Raw genomic sequence first — 25,681 nt, forward strand, 5'->3', positions numbered from 1 at the left:
TGGCCTGTTTCTGGCAGATAAAAAAGAAAAGGATGCTGCGCAGTTAACTTCAGCAGCTGCAGCAACTCCTCATACTCCGACTACTGATGCCTTGCTGGACTGGAAGCAGCCATTTGCATCTGACAACCCAAAAGCTATTAGTTGGCACAAAGCTATTGCAGAGCTCATGAGAGTAGATGTGCAGCCATGTTCCATTTTTGAAGACACTGGATTTTGATGTCTGATGGCCAAGGCAGAACCATGCTATAAAGTTCCAAGTTGGAAGTACTTTTTCCATATCTTTGATACCTGACATGAATAAGGCGATACAAAGCAAGGTGCATGATTTAGTTTCTGCCCAATCTGACCTTAGTTTGACCATGGTCAGACCCGTCCATCGGTGTAGCCTTGTTGAGTCTTATGGCACACTGGCTGATGGAAGACTTTCAGCAGAAACAGGTGAATTTAGCATCAACGCCTCTCAATGAATAACACACAGGAGAATATTTGGCAAGCAAACTGGACAAATTATGCGATGAATACAATATTCCCAAAACTCATATCCATGTTCTTCTGCATGATGGAGGTGCAAGCATGGTTAAAGCAATGCATCTGGCTGAAATCGACAGCATCAGCTGTTTTGAACACATGCTACAGCTCGTTGTCAGTGATAGCATTCTGTCGCAACGAGCTGTCAAAGATGTTTTGGCGCTCTCGCAATCCATACTCAGCGATTTCTGTCACTCCATCCTGGTACAACAGCAGCTCAAAGAGCAGTGGGAAAAATTTGGCGTTGCCCCAAAGAAACTGATTCAGGATGTCCAGGTACGCTGAAATTCTACATACAATATGTTGGTTTCGTTTTATGAACAAAAATAAGTCTTGTGGGCTTACACTACTCTCTATGCCCTGCCAAAGCCTAACAGCCCAACAGTGGGTCTTGATTATCAATATTGTGGACACGTTAGGCCCATTTGTGGACATTACCAAGGAAGTAAGTGATAGCTCAACATCACCATCCATCATTCTTCCTATGCTGAAAATGCTCTGAATGTTGCTGGCTCGAGAGCACGAAGCGAGTCAAGGTATTCAGACAATGCACCGTGATATGGTGATGTCACTGAACACACGCTTTGCTGACACTGCCAGCAACAAGACGCTTGTCTTGGCCACCATCTTGGATCCACGACACAAACATTGCCTATTCAGCGAAGAATTACTTGTGACCAGATCCAAAGAATGGCTTAGAGCAGAATGCATCATAGTTGTGTCAGCTGACTAGCAGGAGGAACCCCTGACCAAAAAAAAGAAAAACTGAAACTGAAACAAACGCCACTGGAACATCAACGTCGTGTCTCTGGGATTTATTTTCTGTGGCCTGTGATGAACCTGTCCAAAACAACCACTTGAATGATGCCTTTGACACGATGCTTGTATCTGGCCAGCCCTCTGTTGCCATGAGAAGAAGATATACGGCTGGTGGAATGCTCACAGGTTTCAGTTCCCCTACTTGGCCAAATTAGCTAGACACTATTTGTCTGCCCCAGCTTCAAGCATTCTGAGCGAGCAGCTGTTTAGTGGCACAGGCCAGATTTTTTTTGATCGTCGTGGATCATTACTTGACGAGAAGGGAGAAATGTTACTGTTGCTTAAATACAACCCAGAGGTCTCACTAGGATTTTAAAACTAGGAGTCCAGGACTCCCATTTTGGTAAAAATAGGAGTCCCACCATCAACACAGACGTGAGTGCATCTATTTTTAGATGGAGAGGTTTTCACTCACTTTAATATAGCTTTATTACAACAGTCCATTGACAGGATTGCAAATTTATGGTTTATTTATTTGTCTATGTCCTTTTGTAGTAATTTTAGGCAATGATTAAATAGTATCTGATTTGCTGTTTTTTCCCCGTATTTTTGCAAATACGTGTCAAGTCAGAAAACAGCTTAGACCTTAAAGCGCATCTCACAAATTCCACAACATAGCATTGTCCTATACCTTTCTGACCTACATAATTTGCAGTTTAAAGTTAAATCTTTAATAAAATAATACCTTGGCTTTGCTTTCAATGATTTGTATATTTTTCTGAAAATATTTGCCCGATGATTTACGAAAACAGACAACCTAATAAACTGGTACATCCCAGACTTAGCGAAGTCCGCCATTATTTCCCATTAGGCCTACTGGTTCACTTACAGTTTCAAACTAATTTTATGATGAAATAGTGTACAAGAGGCAGTTAATATATATCCAGATCACCGATTCTGATCTTAAAACACATGTCTGTATGTTTTATCATCAAAGGATATCATGCAGGAAATTGATACTTGCTACCTTACTCAGAAAAGGGTTAATGGTCAATCAGCTATCAAAACATATGCTTGTGAATCAGCAAGAGTTTGTTTTTTAACGTAACTGATATCAAAACTAGGCCTAGCTACTGATGTCTTGATGAATACATTTCGCTACAACACTAGAGCTAACCGGGCTAAGGTGAGGGGCATTTTAAAAAAGGTATGGTCAGTCAATGTCAGAGGCGTAGCTATGATATTTTGCGCCTGGGGACGAACTATATAATTGGCGCCACAGCCCCCTCCCCATTTAATCACATTTTTGAATATTACCCTTGTTTACTTATTATAATGTAACATTGTAAGCTTCATTTTGGCGCCCCTGTACCTTGGCGCCTGGGGACATATGTACCCCCCTGCCCCCGCCAGCTATGCCTCTGGTCAATGTACCTCTTAAATAGCTCTTGTTCATCCATCAGAGGGATACTGAATTTTGTCAATCCAAGTAAGGACTTATTCCAAACACTAAGCTAGGCATCACACACTTTCTTACACTAAGCTACTGTCCTATCGGAACTATCTTCTAGCAGCTTTAGCACTCTTCTGAATCTTGTTACAATCTTCATAAATTAGCTATTTAACCCCAAAATACTTATCCAAATTTACGAATGGCATTTTGTCTAAGTCTCAACATGTTTTGATTCTGAGGTCACGTGCACTAGTTATTCTGATACATTCGGAAATGAACACAATAATGAATGCAAAAGTTGTTTATTTGATGTACGTTTATAAATGACGCATGTACATCTCTGGGTCTTTCTGACTCTGAATTCAATCACTGTAAATATAAGTACAATTTCCTACCCGGCTGCCAGTCAAATCCTTTGAACTTGTCGCCCAGCTATTGCATCATGTTCTTTTTGATGTACTCTTATAATGGCAACATGTATGTACATCAAGGGGGCTTTCAGTCACTGAATTCTGTCATTGTAAATATCAACACAGCTAATTGATCAACACATTTTCCCACAAAGCAGGTGGCTGAAGCAGGACTGGCAAGTCTTTGAATTTTGCCGCACACCTATTACATGCGTATGGAGGACTCCCGCCTCAGTGATTTTCTGCGTCCCAGATCAAAAATTGGCATCCAAATACACGTAATTAAGCATTTCCGAGATCTCTGCAACCTACCTCAACTATGCTTTCAGTATTAGCTGCAGTCAGCGTACAGTGATGTCTAACTTTAGTCTTCAAGCATGCGTATTATTAATTTTAATAATTATTGGGCTATTGTTATTACCATTTTTTAGTCATTTGCTGAAATATAGTAATGACAACCTGCATCAATGAATATAAGTTAAAAGATTAGCTTAATACATTTTCATTCATTTATACCATGAATTGGCAAACCATAAGTTTTATCAATGTTAGTTTTAAAGTTTTTCAAGTTTTATGTTTGTGTGATTGTTGTTTTCTATAAACAGCAATATACTTCTTATCCGGTTTCTGTTTGTTTTATACAGAAGTTCAGATTTACTTGCCGCATAAACAACCTTGTTATAACTCACACAGAAAATGCATGCTTGCATTACACAAATAGGTTTATGTTTCTGAATGAGTCATTGTTATAAAACAAATAATAATGAAATAATCGGTCTCAGAATTGATATTGGCAATTTTAAGAATCGGCTATATGCTGCATCAGCATAATCGGCAAAAAATGACATCGGCACAGCTTTACAGTCAACCTTTACAACAACCTACAATGCTATTTAGCTTTGTTCATGTAGGCCTGTACTGCAGTCAACCTTTACAACAACCTACCGTGCTCTTTTAGCTTTGATTATGTAGGCCTGTATAGCTGTCACTCTTTACAACAACTTATTATGCTCTTTAACTTTGTTAATGTAGGCCTGTATTGCAGTCAACCTTTACAACAACCTACCATGCTCTTTAGCTTTGTTTATGTAGGCCTGTATAGCTGTCACTCTTTACAACAACTTATTATGCTCTTTAGCTTTGTTAATGTAGGCCTGTATTGCAGTCAACCTTTACAACAACCTACCATGCTCTTTAGCTTTGTTTATGTAGGCCTGCATGGCTTTGCTGATCTTCTCAATTTTGGCAGACTTTGTTGTCATGGGTGCCTTTGCAACCTGCTTAGGGTTTACATCTGTGGGTGGCATCTGAGCTGTGGCCCTTACTATACCACAGTGGAAACATTTCTGAAGAATTGAAAAAAAAATAAAAAAATTGAGACATACAATTAAATGACAACCTGAATATATTTGCTGGCAGTTTTACAATGTAATGTACTAAATGTCAATTAGTAAGGACAAGAAACAACTGAACAATTATATATACAGTTTGATTGTGTAAACATGTGCCATAGCTAAAGTAAAAGAGTTGGAGACAAAAATTCCATGATATACATGACAGATCCCATACTTGTAGCCAAACAATCGAAAACAAAACCGATAAAGTCTGTATAAAAATAAGCATGAAAGGAGGTAAACAGTTTAATGACAAAGTAATAGCACAGGCAAAAGAAGGAAAATTATACACTTTTTAATAACTCAGTTAAAGAACAAATGCTTATGCAATTTTATCCACCTTTTGAAAGACTGTAGTTGTTTCTTTTCTAAATGTATGGCTACATTGAGTGCCATGCACATCAGAAACCTCTGGCAGATATTTTGAATAGCTTGCCTGTTTGCCGGTATTGAGTGAGGATTATCTACAATTTACAATGGGACTATGGACTGAAAGTTACCTAGATGGATTATGAAATGACTGTTACTATAGGCAAGTAGAATTTACACACCTTGCAATAGCTGACAAACAAGGCAATCAGTCCAAATCAGTCCCAACATGAAGGCAATCAGTCCAAATCAGTCCCAACATGAAAGCAATCAGTCCAAATCAGTCCCAACATGAAGGCAATCAGTCCAAATCAGTCCCAATATGAAGGCAATCTGTCCAAATCAGTCCTAACATGAAGGCAATCATGAAATTGTAAGCAACAACACGAGCCCCTGTGATTGTAGGCCTTTAAGTATATTATGCAATGGGCGGCATTGCAAATAGTCTTTCCGAGCTACGGTAAGGTACATTTTGTAAAATTCACGGCGAACATGCAAACAGTTTTGCCAAAAGTGGACACATGAAGGCCATTCGAATATTCTTTACAAATGTGACCACAAGGCGGATGTGCAAATAGTCTCCATGAGTAGTAGCTGATATTTATGTTTGCTGATATTTACATCATGGGCATCAAGGTTTTACTGCCTAACTAACTGCACTGTGTAGCATGTTTTGACCTCGACTAACTTTGTAACGAAAGTCAAATTTTCAGGAATATCTCATAAACTGGCAACTAAAATAACGACACTTTTTTACAAAGCAGAGTCATAATGTTTTAGCTAGACTTTACTTACTCTGATGTCTTTTCTCTAATAAATTCAACTTCTCACAAAAAAAATGGATCTTTTGTCAAGTTTTGTTGGCCTACATTTCAGTTGGTAAACTGGCAACTAAAATAATGACACTTTTTTTACAAAGCAGAGTCATAATGTTTTAGTTAGACTTTACTTATTCTGATGTCTTTTCTCTAATAAATTCAAATTCTCACAAAAGAAATGGATCTTTTGTCAAGTTTTGTTGGCCTACATTTCAGTTCGCTGGAAAGCGATGAAGCTGGGAATGCCAAAATAGGGTTTAGTTGAAACATTATTCTTTAACTAAATGAATAACAATATATTTTGCGTATTGGAGCTGTAAGCAATGTTTCATTTCATTCAGGAAACATATCCCCCACATTAGTCCTACAATGTAAGACATAGCACATATTGCTTTTGTTTTGGTGCTATGTCTTACTATCCAAATAACAACCTTGTGTAGCGTGTTCCGATGTCATTGACATCAGAATTAGTAATCAAAGTTTCAGGTACATTTCACACACTTGGCAGCCTATATCGACACTCTTCCACTAATTTATGTGTAGTTAATATACTTACTGTGCTGTCTTTATCCTGTTGGAATGAAATTATGATATCAGCAACTGGACGCATTTTCACGTTCCGTTGATATACATTTTAATTTGTTGCAATGCGACGGTAGTCGAGGTATGCCCAAGTTCAAGTAGGTTCATGTTGGGGATATGTTGTAAGACCTGACGCTGATATTTATGTTGTGGGTGTCAAGGTCTTACAGCCTAATTAATGGCACTGTGTAGCATGTTTTAATGTCGATAAACTTCATTACAAAAGTCAAATTGTCAGGAATATTTCAAACAACTGACAACTAAAATAACGATGCTTTTCTACAAAGTAAAGTCATGTTTTAGTCAGACTTTACTTACTCTGATGTCTTTTCTCTAATAAATTCAAATTATCACAAAAGAAATGGACCTATTTTCAAGTTTTGTTGGCCTACATTTCAGTTGGCTGGAAAGCGACGAAAGCCAGGAATGCCGAAATCGGGTTAAGTTAAAATATTATTCTTTAACAAAACAAATAAAAATATATTATGCCTATTGGAACTGTAAGTAACGGTTCGTTTCATTCAAGAAACTTATCCCCAACATGTACCTACTTGAACTTACTTCGGCATACCTCGACTACTGTTGCATTGCAACAAATTCAAATGTATATTAATGGGACGTGAAAATGCATTCATTTGTTGGTATCATATTTTCATTCTGCCAGGATAAAGACAGCACAGTAAGTATATTAATTACACATAAATTAGTGGAAGAGTGTTGATATAGGCTGCCAAGTGTGAGATGTTCCTGAAACTTTGATTACTCATTCCGATGTCAACGACATCAGAACACGCCATACAAGGCCGTTATTTGGTTAGTAAGACATAGCACCTAAACAAAATCAACATGTGTTATGTCTTACATGTAGGACTAGCAATCATAATGCAATCTCGATAAAGCATTGTTGGCAAATGCACTAAGAATATTTACTAAGTCCTAAAAAGAAATAAACGCCGTAAAGTAAACTGTAACTACACCAAGGTCAGCTGATGTATTATTTCAACAACAAAAAACAAAACAAATGCAAAACAAATTCATTGCACGACTTTGACCAATCTCGAAAATAGGTTACACTCTACAAATTGTCACGAGTGTCTTATATCTGTGTTTACATAAGGTTTGATTTACCCGCCTGTCTAAATAGTTTATCATTGTACCTTTTTCAACCATGTATTATATTTAAATACTGGTTTTCGAGAAAAGCATCGAAGGAATTGTATTGATGGAATATGTGCCATCTACACCTTTTATAGGACAAGTACCAAAGTTAACTCAAATGTATAATCCTGATCATTCAGATACTTGAAGGTCCTACTAAACACCGCAAAGTCGAAGTCATGCAAAGTCAGATAAAGTCAGTTTATTTTTGTTTTATTTGCTCATATTAACTTTATTTTGACAATATTGTAATTACAATTTTTATAAAGGGTGTTATAATGTTGGTTGAAAGTAAAATTGGTACATACACAACCTTGCTTTGTCTCCCTTTAGTTAGCCTTGTGACATATGACAACAATTATTAATAAATATTCATTAACTAGTTGTTTATAAATAATTATATTATTGAGATAAACTCAGTAATATTATAACAGTATTATACTGCATACGTATAGTGTAAATATTTTATAGAACAAAGGCAAATATAGTTTGACAGTCAAGTAACCCAGCGTATGACAAAGGCAGACTCAATGTGACAAAGCCAGATTTAATAATTGTATAAAAAATATCGTCATATACCACAAGCATCAATAGCAATATAATAAAAATTGCGTTATTGCTTAAGACTCTGTAATGATTACAATGAAATAAATTAGGACATTTACATGTGAAATTAGGTTCAGTATTTGTACTGTATATACCTCTTTTCATGGTTTATCCTTTTCAGTGAAAGTACATCACGAATACATGACTACGAATGAAAATAAATATGTAATTGACACATAATTTAAAAGAATAGACATGCACATTTAAATTAAATTAAATATATTGTCTATAATAAATCTCTATAAACTTATTAAATCTGTATTTAGTCAAATTAAAACATAATTTATTTCTTTAAGTTACAATATTTAAATTTAAAAGGAACTTTCAGTATTGTCAATGAAATTCCCAAAAATAATAAATGCCATATGACAAGTTCAAAAGTATTAAATGTTTCGAATGAATTCCAATAATCCTAAATATGCTGATATGCCAATAGTCTTGATGAATTCGCAATAATCCCAGAGTAGTGTTTAAGTTAAACAAGTTAATAAGCACTTTGTAATTCCAACGAATAAAATTTAAATACTCGATTCCTCTCAAATTATATCTGAACTCTACCGACTGAACTTTAAAAAAATGAATGATTTTGTTTGCCTCATCCTATTTAGACTAATTTCACTTGACCTAAGACACAACATAATTTCCAAGAGATTATTCATTTTAAATGGGAACTTACACGAAAATTGTAACGATGTTCACTTCTAGAACATTCGAAGTTTGTATATAAAGTTAGGCCTTGAAACTAAATCCAAGTAAACACCTTTTTAATAAAAATTACAAAAGTCAGATAGGCAAGGTCAAGCACATAATACAATATATATATATATATATAGATATATAATTGCTTGATAATAGCAGGCAGAATTAATATTTTAATACAATAATACCATCATACAGGTTAGAGAATTTTTAATTCGTACTCTACGGAGATTCGAACCCAGGTCTGAGGGTAAACGGCACCCATCGCCTTGCCTGCACACACGAGCCCTTATTCCCTCACGACTCAGCACAATCACCAAAAAATGATGTTACTCATTAGGTGTTATATGCACCCGTGTGTAGCAGACACACTAGCATGACGACATAGTAATTAATTCTCATGTAGCTTGCAAGAAATTGTTTTTGTACGTAAAGGCCTTTCCTGGTCCCATTATCGAGGTAAGCATTTCGGTTTGTCGACCCAGGATTGCACAGGAACGCTTTCATTGAGACGCTCTCACCCTGCTGGGGTAAAACTGTGACTTGTCCATCACAAAATGCACAATCCCTTGGTTGACTTTGTTGCCATGGATGAAGTAATTAACTTCACGTTTCATTTAGTGATTAAACGCATGCAGGTTGAGGTCCCATACACCACCACGAATTGGTTGGTATCCTTTGCTGATAATATTTTGCACATTATGTCAAGACCTTGATTTATTTACGCTGCGTTTCAGCGGAAAGTCCGAGTGTTTATCTAGAGTATCGTCATTGCAGAAAGTCCGAGTTCTAGTCCACATTAAGCTCATTGCAGTAAGTCCGAGATTTTATCTCATTAAACTCATTGCAAAAGCTCTCGTATATCATTTTGTGGATGCCGTTTTTAAGTGCGCTGCACCCGGTTGGCCCGGATAGGCATACCGCAACGGAGTACGAATCCTTCGCACATGGTGGTGTACACAGAAAATAAAAGCTGCGTTCCATCTCGAGCAATATTAACCTTTCAGAAGGCAACGCGTGATCGCGAACGCTGATGCCAGGCCCAGTAGTAGCTCACCGAAACTCAACGAAATGTGTCACGTACTTATCGGCTATATCAATAAATTTAATCCGGAATGAAACGCCATCCGAAACCAACGTAAATAAGAATGATAACTATATATATATATCAGATGCTTGGCGACAATGCTTTTTCAGAGGATGAGTTTGTAATTACCCTCCTTGAGATTGAAAAATATAATGAAAAATTACATACAGTTTGCAATTCGCAGGATCGGTTGTGATTAACGAAGTATATACGTGAGAATCGATAGCCCGTGAAAGAGACCAAGTCCACAAGGAGACGATGAACACCATCTCCAGAAATTTTCAATTGGCTCTATTTTACCCCTCAAAACAACGGGAATAAAGAAAGCAACAACATCATTGGAATAACAGCCTTCTGAATCCAAGATTTTTCCTAGTGTACCTCCGACATACAATGCTCTCTTTTAATAACGGGAAAATGTGATGTCATAACGGCATATATTTTTGCTTTCACCTTATTTGTTAACACATTCGAGAACCTGGTTGTCACGCGCTTCCGCCTTAATGCTGTATGGCCTGCTGGTTAGCAGCAAAATATCGTGAATTACCAGAGCCACTGTTAACAGTTGTGTTCCGTTGTTGGACCATCATTATTGCGTACATGACAAAACCAACCACAATCAATGCTTCTACAACCAAAGTTGTGAAAGGCACAAATGGATCTAAAAGAAAGCAGTACGTACTCATTTTAGCTAGTGGGTATACTATTGCACATTTATTTTGTCATTGTGGAGCATCTAATCGCCTAGTGTATCCACGTTTGATTAATATTCGTAAATAGTGTTCTTCGGTAGTATTAATATACGTCCTTGTAGTTAAATAATGAGTGCTACATAAGTTTTATTGTAACTATTTTAAAGTTTTGCAAAATTCCATCTAATCCTATTTAGCCTGAGAACAACATACATAAGTGTACTGGTCATCTTAGGGACATGATCAACTTTGCTTCTGAAATCATAATTGGTGGTATGAAGTTTCAATTGATGTAAATACTGTAGCGACCTGCGAATTACCCCAATTTTTTTAGATTCACCCAAACTCGTAAATCGTTTGTATTTCACCAATCTACTCAAGTCATTGCCAAAATAATGCCATACTTACATCGCTGGTCGATGATAGTGGTTATATAATCCCAATTGATAGAAATAAATTAAACATGGACGAAGATGCTGATACTAAATATTGCCCGTGTGCTCGGATTTCCGTCAGTTCTACCCCTAGGCAATGATGAAGACTTGAAAACACACTATCTAATGCAAGCTATGTAAACACGAAAGCTGAACATTCATATCATATCTACAGTAAGAAGCTCCAGAATTTAATGTACACCCTTCATGGGACAGAATTTAATGTATACCCACACACCCTTCATGGGACAGAATTTAATGTATACCCATCATGGGATCACATTTAATGTACACCTTTCATGGGACAGAATTTAATGTATACCCTTTATGGGAAAGAATTTAATGTATACCCTTCATGGGACAGAATTTAATGTATACCCTTCATGTGATCAAATTTAATGTATACCCTTCATGGGAAAGAATTTAATGTGTACCCTTCATGGGATCAAATTTAATGTATACCCTTCATGGGATCAAATTTAATGTACGCCCTTCATGGGACAGAATTTAATGTATACCCTTCATGGGACAGAATTTAATGTATACCCTTTATGTGATCAAATTTAATGTATACCCTTCATGGGATCAAATTTAATGTATGCCCTTCATGGGACAGAATTTAATGTATACCCTTCATGGGATCAAATTTAATGTATACCCTTCATGGGACAGAATTTAATGTATACCCTTCATGGGATCAAATTTAATGTATACCCTTCATGTGATCAAATTTAATGTATACCCTTCATGGGAAAGAATTTAATGTGTACCCTTCATGGGATCAAATTTAATGTATACCCTTCATGGGATAAAATTCAATGTATACCCTTGATGGGAAAGAATTTAATGTACACACTTCATGGGACAGAATTTAATTTATACCCTTCATGGGATCAAATTTAATGTATACCCTTCATGGGACAGAATTTAATGTATACCCTTCATGGGACCGAATTTAATTTATACCCTACATGGGATCGAATTTAATGTATACCTTTCATGGGACAGCATTTAATGCATACCCCACCCCCTTCATGGGATCAAATTTAATGTATACCCTTCATGGGACAGAATTTAATGTATACCCCATCCCCTTCATGGGATCAAATTTAATGTATACCCTTCATAGGATCAAAGCTTGGGTGAGTAAATCTTGAGCTGATGTTTACTTATTAGTATTCTGCGTGCATAATGTTGTCAGTATTCCTAGGTTTTCATGGATGAGTATGCATCCGTTTGATTGTATATCATATTTATGCAATCATACAAAAAGCTATTTACCACGAGGCAAGTCATTTATACCGGGTGGGTAGCAGGTGGGTAGCAGGACTTCTTTGCAAACTCTTGATGAAAACTGGCACCCGCCTCTGCAAGCAACGAATATCTTCCTGAAGCCCTGTTTATCGTCGGGCAGAGGCATTGTAGAACACCCAGTTTCGTAAGGTGGTCTCAGATGGCCGAAGGAAGTGCGTTTATGACTAGCCCATAGAGGTGGCAAGAAACTTCCAGCTGTGACACTCGGTAAAAAAAAGAGGATTTTAACCCTTTTTCGCCTTAGCAAATCTTTGTCAAGGAAAATCGCACGGGGGGGTGGGGGGGGGGGTGGAGGGTCATCTGTGACTAACAACCATGACGATAGTCTTGATGTCGTTCCAGCTGCTGTACAAGCTTGCAGTTAAAAAGTTGAGCTTTTGCAATGTTACAGGAAAGAACTAAGACAAACTTGCACCAAAAGAATTCAAGAATGTCAACATATTGTGGATAATTGTTTTTACACAAAATAGACGTCGTGCACGATGTCGCACCTTGAAGTGTGAACTTCGTTTCATGATTTTATTTGAGGACATAGTTAAGCGCAGTTAAATAATCTGATTTAATGTATATTTATTTCAATTTAATTGTTTGTCAGGTTTTTTAACATTCTTTTTCATTACATGATATTGTGATGTAAATTCACTAGAGATGATACATTTTTAGAAAATAGTTTGACCGTGCCTGTTAGTTTATAAACAGTAGGCGTTGATCTAAATCCTGACCTTGTTTCAGAATTTGTGGCAATCTTCGTAAATAAGTACTATTTTAGTTTAAAATGATTGGTTGTTTCCAAGGTCATGATGGGACCTTGTCTTTAAGATATAAACATATTTTGTTAGGTTTTTATTTCTTAGAGTAAAAATGATTGGTTTTTGTCATGGTCACACTGGGTAAATGTGATCTGTAACAAGTACTTGCTTCTATAAACTACCAGAAGATGATCACGTGACCCTTGTTTACGTTTTAGAAAGCCCATATAACCCATGTTTTGGAGAATTAATCTCAGTAGAAGTTGGGCCGTTAAAGTGTTCGTTGTATGTTGTGCTGTTTGGAGTTAATTCAAATTACTTGGATTCAAAAGGATTAATTCTGTTATTTTTCTGGAAAATACGTGTGCGCATGTAATATTGTGAAACAAGAACAGTTTTTTTTTTTTAAATAAAAATTTATTCGGCTATCAGAAACCGGAGTGCAAATTTGTATTTCTACAAGGAACTGTAGACTTCAACACTACAGATTGCAGCATACGTCATAGTCTTCCATCTTGGATCCTTCGTCCGGATTCGAACGTGAAATCAGTATAACATTTTGTTATTAGGACTTCAAAAAAATGTATTCTTGGGTAATTCTAGGATTATTTTTAGATTTGATTCTATAAAACAGTAAGTTCATATTTTTTCAATTTTATAGAATTTTTCCAGGGAAATAAATTATTGTATTTTTTCAAAGCCTGTTGTTTTCACTCTTTCTTGTGTTACCGTTTATTCGAGCCTAAACAAGTGACATAAGAATATATATATATATATATATATATATATATATATATATATATATATATATATATATATATATATATATATATATAGAGAGAGAGAGAGAGAGAGAGAGAGAGAGAGAGAGAGAGAGAGAGAGAGAGAGATTTGTTTTGGATAGATATATAGATAGACAAAACAAAACTCGGACCGCTCCGGTGGCCTAGTGGTTAGAGCGTCCGCCTCGGATTCGGGAGGTCATTGGTTCGATCCCCGACCGAATCATAGCAAAGACTTTCAAAAATAGTAGTAGCAGCTGAAATATTCCGGATCAGGACAAAGTTAATGGTTATTGTAGTGCAATGTCGGCATTAAACTAAGTCGTCTTATTGTCAACTTATCTGAGTAATGTTATTAATATTTTTGTTACTATTGTTATTGTTGTTGTTACAATAAATATCACGCTTATTCAGTACAAATCCATACACATTTTGTATGCATTATAATTTTATATTTATGGATACAACTAAATTTAATTCAATTCTTTATAGACAAGAAATACAAGAAAGCAATGAAGAAGAAAGAGTAAATAAGAATAACAACGTTGCGATTTTCGTTCATTTGGTGAGTAAGTTCATCCTTGTTTCTAATTAAAGAGACTGTATGCGTGTTTTATTGAATTTGATGTAGAAAACTGGTTTTAAAACGACATATACTTCTACGCATCATAAAGAGTGATGGGTTTTGTGATAACTGCATACTTGCTAAGATCATTCTAGTAGCCTTCTTGGGCATGTAGAGATGTTAAAACATGTAACTTTCCTTTGTGCCAACTTATGCCAAATGCAAATCGTGTTGCCTGCGTGGTTGTCCCACATCGGAACACCAAGAGGCTTTTCTACACAATTTTATGTTGGATATACTTCGATTGAGTGATTCAGCGTGAAAAAGGGAAATTGCAAACATGGCAAAGAACTCAGTCACATACACGAGTACGCTGGGCAAAGTAGAACCATGTCATACGTATTACAGTACCTTTATGGAATAAATGTTGCAGTGCTAGCTAAAGATAGTTCCCTGCTAATGTCGTGAATGAATTAAGGGGAATAATGGGAATGATTCGGCGACAAATAATGCATCTTTGTCGTATTGCTCGTAATGAATCCAGTCACGGTATATGATGTTCATATGACGTCGTTTGATAAACAAGATACATGTATATGCAGTGGCGACGATTGCAGTATTTCTTTTGTTTGGTGGGGGGAGGTTGGGTGGGTCGATGGTGGCGACAAGCACCAGCGTATCGTCTGGGTTGCACCTGGATGCATTCATGAAGAACCCAAACAAACCACCACGTGTCGATACAAACGAGCAATACTAGCGTTTTGCTTGTGATCAAAAGCATATACATTCACTTTATGACCTGTAAATGAGTCATTTAGATGGATATTAAACTACATAACACAATCAAGATGTACATTTCCCCAATTTATTCTGAATACAACTCAGATCGCCGGATCGCGTATACTGTGCAGGTACGTAGTCATTCCCATCTACTCTTGCTGTATATAGGTCCTAGGTTTTTTTTTTTCTTTCTTCCGAGGTATCGCCATTTCCATTCCCAACGAGTGGAGACAAATGTAAATTACTTTTTTGGTCGAAACAGGTCGATTTTTACAAAATCTTTGAAACACTATATATTTCCCTTCAGGCACTTTGCAATTGTATAATTAGCAGACCGTTCATGTCATTATCGGACCAGTTTAAAGCCAACATATCTTCTATCTAACGTTCTGTTAAAATACTTTTTAATATGTAAGTATGTAAACAGTCCCATTTAATATCTTTTCTCTCTCTCTCTCTCTCTCTCTCTCTCTCTCTCTCTCTCTCTATATATATATATATATATATATATATATATATATATATATATATATATATATATATATATAACGTTGTGAAATAAGCATAAAAGTATAGAAAGAACAAGTTTGGTAGTTGCATACATGCTTTTTAATTTTTATTTAACAATCTCCCGATTTGTGTGTTTGGTCTGTATTCTGCTTGTAAGTTCCTTAACACGTCTTTTTATTACAGAGCTTTCACTGATTGATAAGAATACATGAGAAAAGTTCTACGCAAGAAACTTATAAAATTTCATATTCAGGTGAAATTAAAGGTTAGACGATTATTACTTTAACATTGGGTCATCAAGGTTTAGACGTGAACACATCACCGAAGTCAGCAGACTGATTAGCATTTTAACCTGAGTCTTCTTTTTCCCTAAATTCACTACTCCACATCGCCAGTTGTGGTGAGCATTTTACGATACCTACATTACCACAATGATGTAAACAGTGACGTATGCTGCGGGACTATACGATCTCAGTAATCTGACTCGCTGTACTACTTAGTAAACCAATGAAAACACCAGGGTATACAAATTTCAATAACTTAATATTTCTGAGGACTAATAGCCAAACTTATATTTATCAGTATAGACACATACTTCACGACAGCTTCTGTGTAGAGAAAACCATATGAGCCGCGGCATTTTTAAAAAAAATCTATATGAGTTTGAAATGAGTGCTTTTTTTTAAATACCGCACCAATGAGGCAGGTGCTAATTTCTGTAATGTGCGTTCCAAACTCAAGTCTATAAAGGAACTGAAATTCTACCAATAAAATAGTCTCTCTTTTTTTTTTCTTCAGTTACAACATAGACGAGCCGTTAAACGAATCTTTCTACTAAAATCTTACTTTCATTATCAAACACTCCTGGCCAGCGAAACTCATTTACACTCTATACACTCGGAGCCCTTAACTTCAGTTTGGTACATCGCAGAAAAGTCAATAATGACTTGATGAATAGAGAAGTATCTCAGGAGTAAAACAAGCCATATGGTATGGTCGTGTGTCCTAAAAATCGGAAATAGCAGAAGGAATTCGAGGGTCATGGGTGGAACGAAGTATTTGGAAGTTCCGTACCTTCTCTCTTATATATTATGATAGAGAGGGTCCTATGTCATAACGGGTCATTTGGGTAATCTAAGGTATTTTTGTCACTCGGTATGATTTTTCCTTTAGATTATTGTTTTTCTTTTCTCAACATCAAGCTGGCGTCGAGCACCTGTGAAGTGAGATGATGTGAATGAACTGTAAAGGCGAGCGCCTTAGATCATTCACCCAGGGCCCTGCTTACGTCCAAAAGGGGGTATAATACTAATGAGTTGTACATATCCTATGTTCTGTTGTCCACTGCTTCAAAGACCTCAAGCCATATACTTAAATGCTCTTTATGCAAATCTATCCACTGTGGTAAAGATTAAATATCTCACAGCATTTTCCAGGTGTACTAATTATCTCTACCAGCTAGACTTTAATTGTGTTTCCATACTAAAATGTCATCTATTTTTTCCAAAAGGGCACAAAAATTCTAAACAAAATAATCAACAGCGATAGTAACCATGAACCATTTGGACATATCAATAACCTTGCCTACTTTCAGCTTTTACCGTATGTACTCCTGTATATACGTATCCAACTGAAAGCCGTATATGCCCAGATCTGTTGTCGCATCATGCGTCGGCAAATACAAGTCTATGCCGTCTATTAGGATTGGTCAGAAAAAAATAAAGCGACCCTGATCTGTCGACGCATTACATGACGTTATTGCATTTGAATCGGATTTATAAGTGAGTAAATACATCACATTGACTTTGCTTCAGTGACTCACAAATTGACTAAGGAAGGGCAACGCTAATTGGGTGATGAAAGTGCTCGATACCAGACTTTTGCGATGAGGTATTGTGAAATATTCGATTGGTATAAAAGGAAATATATCTAATTAGGTAATTATAAGACCCCGCATGAGTTAGTTTAAATATGTGCAGTGTGCGAAACATTTCGATATCAAAAAGTTGTCGTTTCTCATCTAAGAAAACAACTGGTGATACAAGCCTAGCATGTACGCCTCATAGCCGAAGGATTTTTTTTTTTTACATATCTAAATTTCTTACTTACCTGAAACAGGTAAGTGCCGCATTGCATTTTTATTTTCTCAAAGGGATTTAAGAAATAGAAATAGGATTTTGAATTACATCTGGTAAATAATATTCTTCAACGAAACGATAGACAAAATTATATGTAAATGCAACTGATTCATTGCAAGACCCTAATATCACTCATGTATTTTCGACTGTATAAAATTTTCACTTTAAACATAAATCTACATTTCCTCAAAACTTGATATGACATTTCCTATACAACTGTTATATTTTATGTTTCAAAATCACGTAGACAATATTTGTAGACTCGTATTTTCAATGTCCACATTATTTGAGACAAGGCTGTCCAATTTTGTAAAGCTTGTGAACACCTTAATATCGATTTAAAGTTTACACATATAGCAAAGACAATTAATAGTTTAATTACACACATGGTGTGCGGTACCATACTGATACAAATAGTACTACAAGAAGTGGAAGCACGGGGACACAACCTTAACAAACGTAGCTGGTGACAACTTGTAGACACTTTTTGTAAATGAACTAATTCAAACTCTTGCATTCTGCAAGATTTATGAAGCATGGAGCATGAACTATTTTGTAAAACCGGCGGTTTTCTTAGCCCTGAACTTACATTGAATACTGGAATGGGCAAAGATTTCTTCCAAATTATTTAAAAAGTTCAATTACAATCAAGTCGCAAAAAATATTTATTACGAAACGTACCGTTTCTTGATGTTTATCTAAGATCGAAACCGTCGTTTTCTTTTGTACAAAACATTACAGGGTCAAAGGAGTGTCGTCTTTTAATCCAGCTTTGATATTTCTTTCTTTTCTTTCCTTTCGTTTAAGGACACTTTTAATACAATGTTATGCATTGTTACATTGTTATACATTGTTATGTATACCGTACCAAGAAAAAGGGCAGCTAATCGTCGCCACACCGTAGTTATACCATGCCTAGAATAATGGTAGCTAAGTGTCGAATTATTAATTATAACTATTATGATATTTAATTATAGCATGCCTGGAGAAAGATCGCAAAGTGTCAACACACCTTTCTTATACCGTGTCTAGAATAAAGGTTACGTAGCTAAGAGTCGTCACCCTGTAGTTATACCATGCCCAGAATATAGCTAGCTAAGTATCGACACGCTGGTTGGTATGCCATGCCTAGAAAAGGTAGCTAAGTGTTGTATCATCCCTAGAGAAATGTAGCTAAGTGTTCACGCACGGTCGTTATACTATATCCCCAAAAAGGTAGTTAGGTGTCGACACACCGATATATATATATATATATATATATATATATATATATATATATATATATATATATATATATATATATATATATATATATATATATATACCACATAAACAAGAGATAATGAACACAGTGTGTGGGTGTTCTATTTTCGGTTCGCCGATCAACTGAAAATCTGGTGGTTAATCGTTATTGACTAGTGACTTTTATTTCCACACACACCTTACAATGAAATCTCACAAGTATTGAAAAGTAGCACACCGTACTCGCCTAAAGACGCTGACACGCATCATCACAATCTTTATGCTCGGTCGGCAAATAAATTGCCCGCGGCTATATTGAGGACCTAAACGTCGGTTAATTCTGGATACGTAAAAATATTCGATTAAAATCTAACTGATAAATTAGAATAGCATTGTTTATTATGTTGCTGCTAAACGTACAATACAGTTTCAGTCATCGTGGCTAAAACACAAATCTCTCTCTCTCTCTCTCTCTCTCTCTCAAATCTAGCTATTACGAAAACATTTAATACCAGAACATTTTTTGGGCAGCCTCAATTTGTCCAAGGGCAAGTTCAATTTTCTTGTTAGCATGTTCTCAAGCCGACTTTTAGAAATTTTTTAAGTTCCTGTGTGCGTGACACACACACACACACACACACACACACACACACACACACATATATATATATATATATATATATATATATATATATATATATATATATATATATATATATATATATATATATATATATATATATATATATATATATCGAATCGTACCTGTGGGTAATTAATGCACAAAAATATATTAACAACGGTGTAAGTATATGTTATCCAATATCAAATCTTGTATCTAAACATTTTTGTCCCAGTTGAAATGGCAAACTTAAATACATTCGCTTGCGTCAGCAGTATAAATGCTTAAATTGTTGTTTTAATCAATACCTTTCTGATTATAATTAGTTCTCGTATAAATCCATAAATGCATATATGCTCAGAACCACATATGCCCGCTTATAACTTCCATTTGTTGAATTTGTTTCAGATAAATTTGAAGCCACTGAAAAATTAACACCTCGAAATAAATTTATCTTTATATATATATATATTCATATATATATATATATATATATATATATATATATATATATATATATATATATATATATATATATATATATATATATATATATATATATATATATATATATATGTATATATATATGTATATATATATATATATATATATATATATATATATATATATATATATATATATATATGTATGTATGTATATATATATATATATATATATATATATATATATATATATATATATATATATATATATGTATATATATATGTATATATATATATATATATATATATATATATATATATATATATATATATATATATATATATATATATATATATATATATATATATATATATATATACATACATACATACATACATACATACATACATACATACACTGCTGTCGCGCATTTCTGCGCACCTAAGGTTTTCGTTTCCAATATTGAAGCAAAACGCATACGGAATTCGAGCGATTGACAAAAATAAAATACAGCAATGCTTGTCATTTGAAAAGATGCAATGGTCACCAGAATATTCTGCTCAAAATAATATTAGTTTTGGACACAGAGGATACCCCCCCCCCACCGTTTTTCTGCGCATAGCTTTGAAAAGATGTCATATTTATCCATTTGGGCTACAGAAATTAAATGTATTACTTTGGACTGTTTCTGTCAGCAGTTCAGTCGAGTAATTAGGTCAGGTTTATAGCTAGTTTTACAAAATTCAACGTAAAAATGACAATAAATGGCAAGAGGTATTTCGCAAACTAAACCGATCTTGTATAAAAGTTAATAAAGTTCAACATTTTATGAAAAATAAGCTGTTACGTGGAAGAGAAACAACAATGAATAGGATGTAATGTGATTACAACGTCTTGTTGATGGGGAAAAATTACTACAGAATTTAGATACAGACAATACGCCAAGGAATTTGTTGATAATTTATGTTCTAGCGGCAAGTAGACACGTTGGGTAGCAGACAATTTTGTACGTGTGGGACAACTTCTTGCAAAATTGGAAACTTGGATTAAAATACAGTTTTGTTTTAAGGTACATATTTCCATCTTTTATATAATGTATTTATTTGTATTATTCTAAAAGATGCATAGCAAATAGAATTTTCTGGGTTACAGGTTCAAGAAGGTCATGGAGTGGGTCTTCACATTGCCATTTAGAAATCACATTTTTATGTGCATTTCGAGTCTAAATGTGGGATATTTTTGTACACTTTATGAATATCACTTTTCTTAATTAATATACGATTGTTCTTTCTTGACACAAAATGGATTTTTGACCCAAAATAGCAGGTGATCCAATGTTTACAAAAATTACGTATCGTTGCGCAGAATTACCCGACGCGCAGAATTGGCCGACATGGCGGTACATACATTGATACATACATACATACATACATACATACATTGGTATGAAAGTTGATAAAATTACTCCATCAACTTTATGTATGCAGTCATAAAATATTGATCTTTTTCTTCATTCCGTTGATACATTGTACCGCTAGTTTTGGTAGACATAGCTATTAAGTGAGCATTCAAGCTTACTTTCTTCCGTTCGTTTGTCAGTCATTCTATGCATAGGCTAGTGAATGCACATTCTCGCATTACAGGTGGATATTGGTAATCAAAAAAAATAAAAATATACATGTTTACATTCATGTACCTCGTTAATGAATCATGTCTGTTCCCACGCCACCGATCCATGTTGCTGCCAGGGAACGTCGGTTTCGCTTTGATTTGAAGATGGAAAACGTAAATGGAAATATCCACACACCAACACGTGTAGTATTTTTTTTAAATATTTTTTATCGAGTAAACTTTAGACGGATAAAACTAGCTGCCCGCTTATAATCTTCCTTTTGTTGAATTTGTTTAAGACAACTTTGAAGCCACTGAAAAATTAACACCCCGGCATAAATTTATCTGCAAAAAATAAAATGTTGCACTGTCATGAACATGAATGTCTATTAATATTCATAGAGTCGCCGATTTGAATACCTCTAATACCCAATACGCTTTGATCCATTTCGCTATATTGATAAAAGCATTCGGAAAGCGTAAACGAGGGGTATGCAATAAATACGTAATCAGAAGCACGTTTTAATTCAAGACAGGGGTAACAACTTGTTTAATATTGCGTATGATTACGTTTTGCACAGAAGGCCTCAAGGTAAGTCTGGGCCATACCAGAGTTGCTCTTTAAGAATTCCAGACAAACAGGTATGTAGTTTTGTATACATCTTCTGCCCATCCGGATCTTTGCTATACATTCATCCTGGCTAGCTATAAGAATGGGAATTGAGATAACAATTTATAGTTAGTAAAGTCTGGACTTTACAAAACCAATACGTGATCGTGCATTTAAAATTTTTCAGACACAGTAATGCAATGACGACAACGGACGAATCATCTCGTTTTTGGCAAAGACGGAGCAGAAGCGAAGATGTGGTCGACAGGTTGAACCACGTGTGGACATTCCTTTTTCTGATAATGGTTGCCTTAATAATCGCTTATCGGATACAGCAGAGTGACCGTATCCAGTGCTGGTTAGTCCAAGATCTGATTGGCGATACCATGGGCATGGTCCAGTCCGTATGCTGGGGAGCCAACAGGATGATTCCTTCATACGGACCGTCACCAAACAATATTCACGGTATACCTACAGTACGTCAGTTCCCTCACTGGGACCCCAGAATAGCATCAGAGGAGAGAACCACTTTGTATCAGTGGATTCCAGTACTGTTGTGCTTGCAAGCTCTTTTGTTCAAACTTCCTGACATTGTCTTTACAACGCTCAACAGTTACTCCAGCCTTTCCTGTAGACAAATTGTTGCCTTGGTCAATGGATACCAGTACCTCAGTATTACAGACAGAGAAATGTTGGTGCGCAAAGTGGCAATTTTCTTGCATGAAAGATTCAGATCTTCCTTTTTGCCTTGCTCATCATGGGGCTTCTTGTCTTTCCAGTTTTTGCTGTTGAAACTGATGTACAGCGTCAATGCTGTCTGCCAAATTGTATTTATTGACTCTATCCTTGTCCCGTATAAAGATGCCCCAGCAAACTCTTATGGTGACATTGTATTTGGAAACTTAAGACAAACGAAATCAAAATTTTGGAAACACTCTCCGAGCTTTCCCCAATCTGTTATATGCAACTTTACAAATGGATCATCCGCTTCAAGTCTGGTTTTCTCAACACAGTGTGAAATTCATGTCAATCAGTTCAGCGAACAAGTCCTGATGGTTGTGTGGCTATGGTTGCTATTTGTAAGCATTGTGACGTGTCTTGGTTTCGTGTCCTGGCTTGTCGGAAGCGTCGTCCCGATATTCCGCAGCAGGTAATGAAAATATAAATGTATTAGTGCTCTTTACGCGTACTCCGGGTCACATGTTAGCTTACACATGTGTTAATATTGTCATAACATGTGGTAATATTGTCATGTCATGTGTTAGTATTGTCATACATGTGTTAATATTGTCATGTCGTGTTAGTATTGTCATACATGTGTTAATATTGTCATATCATGTGTTATTATTGTCATACGTGTGTCAAGTTTGTTATATCATGTTGTTTTTCTTTTGCTTGAGGGTAAAAGCCTGAGTAGTTTAACGAGCATCAGGAATTTCCTACGGACATACTTATAAAGACACACCAGTAGATGTAGTTCTTGCCGACGCAAAGAAAGAAAATACTTTTATAAAAAAATTGCATCTGAAGATCCTCATCCTGGCAGGCCTTACGTGGAAAATGACTTTGTAATAATAATTTGATAAAGCCTTTGACTAAGTAATGCTATTTTCATACAGACTATGACTTAGTAATACTAGTTTGATAAAGACCATAACTTAGTATTACTAATTTGATAAAGGAACACACGAACCTGATGACTCTTTTGACCTGTGCAATAATGACGGAAACCCCGTCTGACTTGTAAACAATTTTAAAACAAAACTTATTAACAAATGTGTTTGCGGGCAGCCGAGTGTTCTTTGGCGCTACTTTACTAACCTCTCACATCTCATCTATGTTCGTGTATGCTTTCGCCTTGGCTCGACCAACTTGGTTATGTAAGAAAGTTTGCAATTATCTTCCCCGATCTTCCCGGCATTTTCCGCCACCAAATATACCGGCTGCCTTGTAACATTACTCAGAAATGTCATTAAGCCCCTAACGGCAAACAAACATAAACTCAAAGAATCTCGCCAAATAATACATATCCCCCATACCAATCTATAGGCGAAGATTTCAGGATTCTTAACCTTTATAAGTATCCCGATGCATACATCCATCCATCCATCCATCCATCCATACATACATACATACATACATACATACATACATAAATACATACATACATACATTGTGTGTATATGTTTGTGTGTAAAGAACAAAATGGTTCTTTAAATCACTTTTATTTATGAAGATTTCGATAAGTTACTGAGGAAAATAATGTGAAATTTCATCTTCTAATCTTACATTGTCCAGTTTGAAGTATTTTTATTTTTAAAAATCTCACTATTTCTTTCTTCCTCCTGTATTTTTTGTATGCATCATAATGAATTATTTTCGCCTGCATAGACTCATTCAAACAAATACACCAGAGTTATCATACTTTGTGAACTTTTATTATGAAGGCTTGTGTTTATTTTATTTTATTGTTTCTTTGTTTTTTTTTCTTTTTCTTGTCCAGATCCATGAAATATATTATTTCGCCTGAAGAGGTTTAATAATTTATGTTTGTCCACTTTTCATCTCCACAGGTTTATAAAACGTTATATGGACTTGGACAACGTAATTCATATCAAACGACGTCTCATGCGAGATCTCGCGAGATTTACAGACTCTCATCTCGGTCAGGATGGGATTATTATCATCCAGCTGATTGGACGCAATTCGTCTGAGGTTTTTGTGAAGCACCTTGTTCGGCATATGTTCAATCTTCATCAAGAGTTTCTGCGACGCAGCAGAAGATCCCGAATGACAATGTTGGAAGCGGAAAAGCAGGAAAGATCTGTTGATAATGACCTGGACAAAATGGAGAAATCTGTTGAGTTTGACCTGGATACAATAGACAAATCAGACAAAACGGAGTCTTTGATTTCCCACGATAACCAGTGACTAATAAGGTACAACTATTTAGTTTTACTACGGATGTGCTTACTTTAAAATAGTGTGATGTATGTATGTATGTATAAGCGTTTAATGGCACCACAGTATAATAGTAGGTAGATAGTGCCAAGTAAATGGAAAGTTCTACAAATGTAAAAACTAAGAACTTTGGGAAAATTAAACTGTCCTAAACAAAGGTAAACATGAAGCAAAATAATGTATAGTATTGAAAGTGCAACAGAATCAGCGGCCTTTCAGAAAACTTCGATCAACTCAACGCAACACATGGATTTAAAATCCTATTTACTCTGCCAAAACGTGTTTACAAATGTATACGGACTCAGAACATTATATCTCTTGAGAAACATGACAACCTGCCCAAAATTTCATAATTTCCGATATT

General features: G+C 35.5%; 2 protein-coding genes across 4 annotated transcripts in view; one reads left to right on the plus strand and one right to left on the minus strand.

Annotated features, from left to right (window-relative positions):
- The window catches only part of LOC149792224 (small ribosomal subunit protein uS9m-like), a 66,958-nt gene extending 59,362 nt beyond the window's left edge, over positions 1 to 7,596 (minus strand). The window contains exons 1-2 of the mRNA XM_089970755.1: positions 7,471 to 7,596; positions 4,337 to 4,496 (exon numbers count right to left, since the gene is read on the minus strand). Coding sequence (XP_089826881.1) covers positions 4,337 to 4,496; positions 7,471 to 7,551 — 241 coding nt within the window. The 5' untranslated portion in view covers positions 7,552 to 7,596. The remainder of the gene's footprint in view (positions 1 to 4,336; positions 4,497 to 7,470) is intronic.
- A 2,299-nt stretch (positions 7,597 to 9,895) lies between these two features.
- On the plus strand, positions 9,896 to 25,440 carry LOC149792225 (innexin unc-9-like). 3 transcript variants are annotated; one of them, XM_089970756.1, is made up of 4 exons: positions 9,896 to 10,537; positions 14,327 to 14,399; positions 22,544 to 23,506; positions 24,930 to 25,440. In XM_089970756.1, exons 3-4 carry the CDS (start codon positions 22,557 to 22,559, stop codon positions 25,285 to 25,287), a joined length of 1,308 nt encoding a protein of 435 aa, XP_089826882.1. In that variant the 5' UTR covers positions 9,896 to 10,537; positions 14,327 to 14,399; positions 22,544 to 22,556; the 3' UTR covers positions 25,288 to 25,440. The 3 variants fall into 3 exon arrangements, with proteins under 3 accessions (XP_089826882.1, XP_089826884.1, XP_089826885.1); XM_089970758.1 differs by lacking the exon at positions 9,896 to 10,537 and adding an exon at positions 12,291 to 12,510; XM_089970759.1 differs by lacking the exons at positions 9,896 to 10,537; positions 14,327 to 14,399 and adding an exon at positions 15,071 to 15,310.
- The last annotated feature ends 241 nt before the right edge of the window (positions 25,441 to 25,681 follow it).

The sequence above is a fragment of the Sinohyriopsis cumingii genome, chromosome 9 (assembly GCF_028554795.1).
Source record: "Sinohyriopsis cumingii isolate HCF-2022 chromosome 9, ASM2855479v2, whole genome shotgun sequence".
In the NCBI taxonomy this organism is placed as follows: domain Eukaryota; kingdom Metazoa; phylum Mollusca; class Bivalvia; order Unionida; family Unionidae; genus Sinohyriopsis; species Sinohyriopsis cumingii.

Coding starts and splice junctions, on each gene's coding strand:
- LOC149792225 (XM_089970756.1), top strand. CDS start 22,557: ATGACGACAACGGACGAATCATCTCGTTTTTGGCAAAGACGGAGCAGA. Junction 23,507..24,929: donor GTCCCGATATTCCGCAGCAG/GTAATGAAAATA, acceptor TCATCTCCACAG/GTTTATAAAACGTTATATGG.